At 40.1% G+C, this 2,479-nt stretch overlaps 1 protein-coding gene across 1 annotated transcript; it reads left to right on the top strand.

The window, feature by feature from the left end:
* Window positions 1-214: 214 nt before the first annotated feature.
* Window positions 215-1,640, top strand: LOC106747215. The gene is made up of 3 exons (XM_014624558.1): window positions 215-220; window positions 848-994; window positions 1,477-1,640. The coding sequence occupies exons 1-3, from the start codon at window positions 215-217 to the stop codon at window positions 1,627-1,629; spliced, it is 306 nt and encodes a 101-aa protein (XP_014480044.1). The 3' UTR covers window positions 1,630-1,640.
* The last annotated feature ends 839 nt before the right edge of the window (window positions 1,641-2,479 follow it).

The following is a 2,479-nucleotide window of genomic DNA, read 5'->3' on the forward strand; positions in this document are numbered from 1 at the left end:
TGGGAAGGTTTTACGCGTGGTTCTAAAATAGAATAGCGGAATAAATAAGATTATTAAGAAAAGAAACAGGAACAACATAAAATGAAAAAGTAATACAACTTATTATTATCTTCACGAAATTTAGATAATTTTCGATCGAGATGGCAACAGATTTTTCGTTATAACCCGAACGAATACAATAAAATTAACTGCGTCGGACGGTGTCGCGATATAGATGCAGGTTCGTGTTATTGCTATTATTGTATAAAGATAAGCTTAAATTTGATGACGGCTGGTACAATACTGTAGATCGGAAGAAGTACCTTGCTGAAGAAAGAAGTGGGAGATAGGCGGCAGAGTTGAGATTTCGTATGATGCCTGGCATTCACTGATGCGCCACATAGACTTTATTGAAGATGCTACTTCTCGTTTACTCGAGGAGACTAAGAGCTCACGAAACTAACTCATGAAAAGAAGAATTAAGAGATTGATTGAGAAAAGCTGGTTGACTAAGGAAAAAACACTACTGCTCTCTTGAAGAATACTGCTTTCACTACTGAGTTCTAAAGAAGAATAGCCATGCTGCTAAAGACGAGGCCCTTATTTATATGCTCGCCCTAGTCTCCTCTTCTTTCTGCAACTGCAATAGTCAGCATATTTCAGTGGGAACACTAACGGATCTGAGCATCTCATCTGAGCATCCCCCGTGTCTTAGTTGTTCATTCAGTCTTTTTGTCTTATTCATTCTCATTAAAGCTTTTTACTTCGTTCCTATTAGTTCGAGTCACAGTACTCTTTGACTTTTATATTCATTTATTCGACACTCAGTATTCTCTTTAGAGCGGCTCGCTCCCTCATACGAGGTTAGTTAGTCAGCTCTCTGGTAATCGAGCAGTTTTTACAAACGCTCCCGGCAAACCAGGCAAGTTTAAACCACGGTGCAGTGAGTTCCAGTTCCGCCTTCACACCGAGTTCCTACTTCGTGCGCACGAGCCCTGTAATAGCCGTCCGTAACGTAAGTCTTGTTTTCTTGTACTTTTGAAATATACGAATTTGATATCAGGATCCCATGCAAATCTCCAGACATGTGAAATGCCTTGTATCTTATCTCACTGCTGCATCGCGACCCAGAACAGATAAAGCTCTTATTAATATACTTTAATTATTGGAATCCTGCTTAGAGCTTATCCAGTTGAAATAAAGTAATTACGTCCTACTCGAGTGTCTAATAAGTGTGTTCTTTCTAAATTCAAAGTTCTTTCAAAATTCTAAATTCAAAACTTTATACTCTAAGTTTTGCAAGCCACATTGAAACAATTCTAAATCAAGCGACATTTAATTATTGAAGGAAACATTTAATTTTAACTAAGGCGCTTTAGAACATTGCTTATAAATCCTCTCGCTCTTACCACATCTACTCCCTCTCCCTGGCTGCTCACCTCGGAGTTTGAGTTCGCTGAAATATCCTGAAATCCCATTGATAAATTTGTTATGCAGATAGCTCGCCTAGGTGCAGAGCCTGCTATCCTTGTCAGACCCGCTTCGCAGATAGCTCGCCTAGGAGCAGAGCCTGCTATCCTTATCGGCAACGCACATTTACACGTGGCCGCTCGCCTAGGAGCTGAGTTAGCCATCGTGAGTATAACCTAGAGAACCTTACCTAGAATCTAAAAGTAAATTTGATATTAATATAGAATACGCGTATTGCTAGATGCCTCATAAACGACGACGAGGAGTACGTAAAATTAGAGAAAAGAGAGCTCGTATTGCCGCTAAACTCAGGAGACCGAGAATTATCTCCGACCAGACAGGAACCTTCATATCAGACGAGTATATACAACAACTACGTGCTACGACCATTTTTCACGAAATACTAGAGAATAAAGTTATTGAAGTGAAACCTCCGGCCGATGACATTTATGATTTAGAGACGGTACTTAATTCCCCACAGCTAAAGCGCGATTTTGATTTTTGTTCGTTAATTGAAGAAGCTACAGAAAATATAATTCCTGTCGAAGTCCCAGAATTAGACGCGTACACCGCCGCCGTCGCGAGCGAGTTGAATTCCCCTGTTTGTGTTAATAATATCGTAAGGTCTGCCGAGGACCACATAGAATTCAGCGGAACTACGAATGTTATAATAACAGCTCTTTGTGAATTAATTGACTCTTAAATAAAAATAGAAGTATCAGAACATCGAGATTCTCACTTATTGACTGTCTAGCCCCCCCCCCCTTCCTCCCTCTATTTACCTACCAGCGTACGGCNATTTTTGTTCGTTAATTGAAGAAGCTACAGAAAATATAATTCCTGTCGAAGTCCCAGAATTAGACGCGTACACCGCCGCCGTCGCGAGCGAGTTGAATTCCCCTGTTTGTGTTAATAATATCGTAAGGTCTGCCGAGGACCACATAGAATTCAGCGGAACTACGAATGTTATAATAACAGCTCTTTGTGAATTAATTGACTCTTAAATAAAAATAGAAGTATCAGAACATCG

Source organism: Dinoponera quadriceps, unplaced genomic scaffold (genome assembly GCF_001313825.1).
Source record: "Dinoponera quadriceps isolate SergipeBrazil2010 unplaced genomic scaffold, ASM131382v1 scaffold1814, whole genome shotgun sequence".
Lineage (NCBI taxonomy): Eukaryota > Metazoa > Arthropoda > Insecta > Hymenoptera > Formicidae > Dinoponera > Dinoponera quadriceps.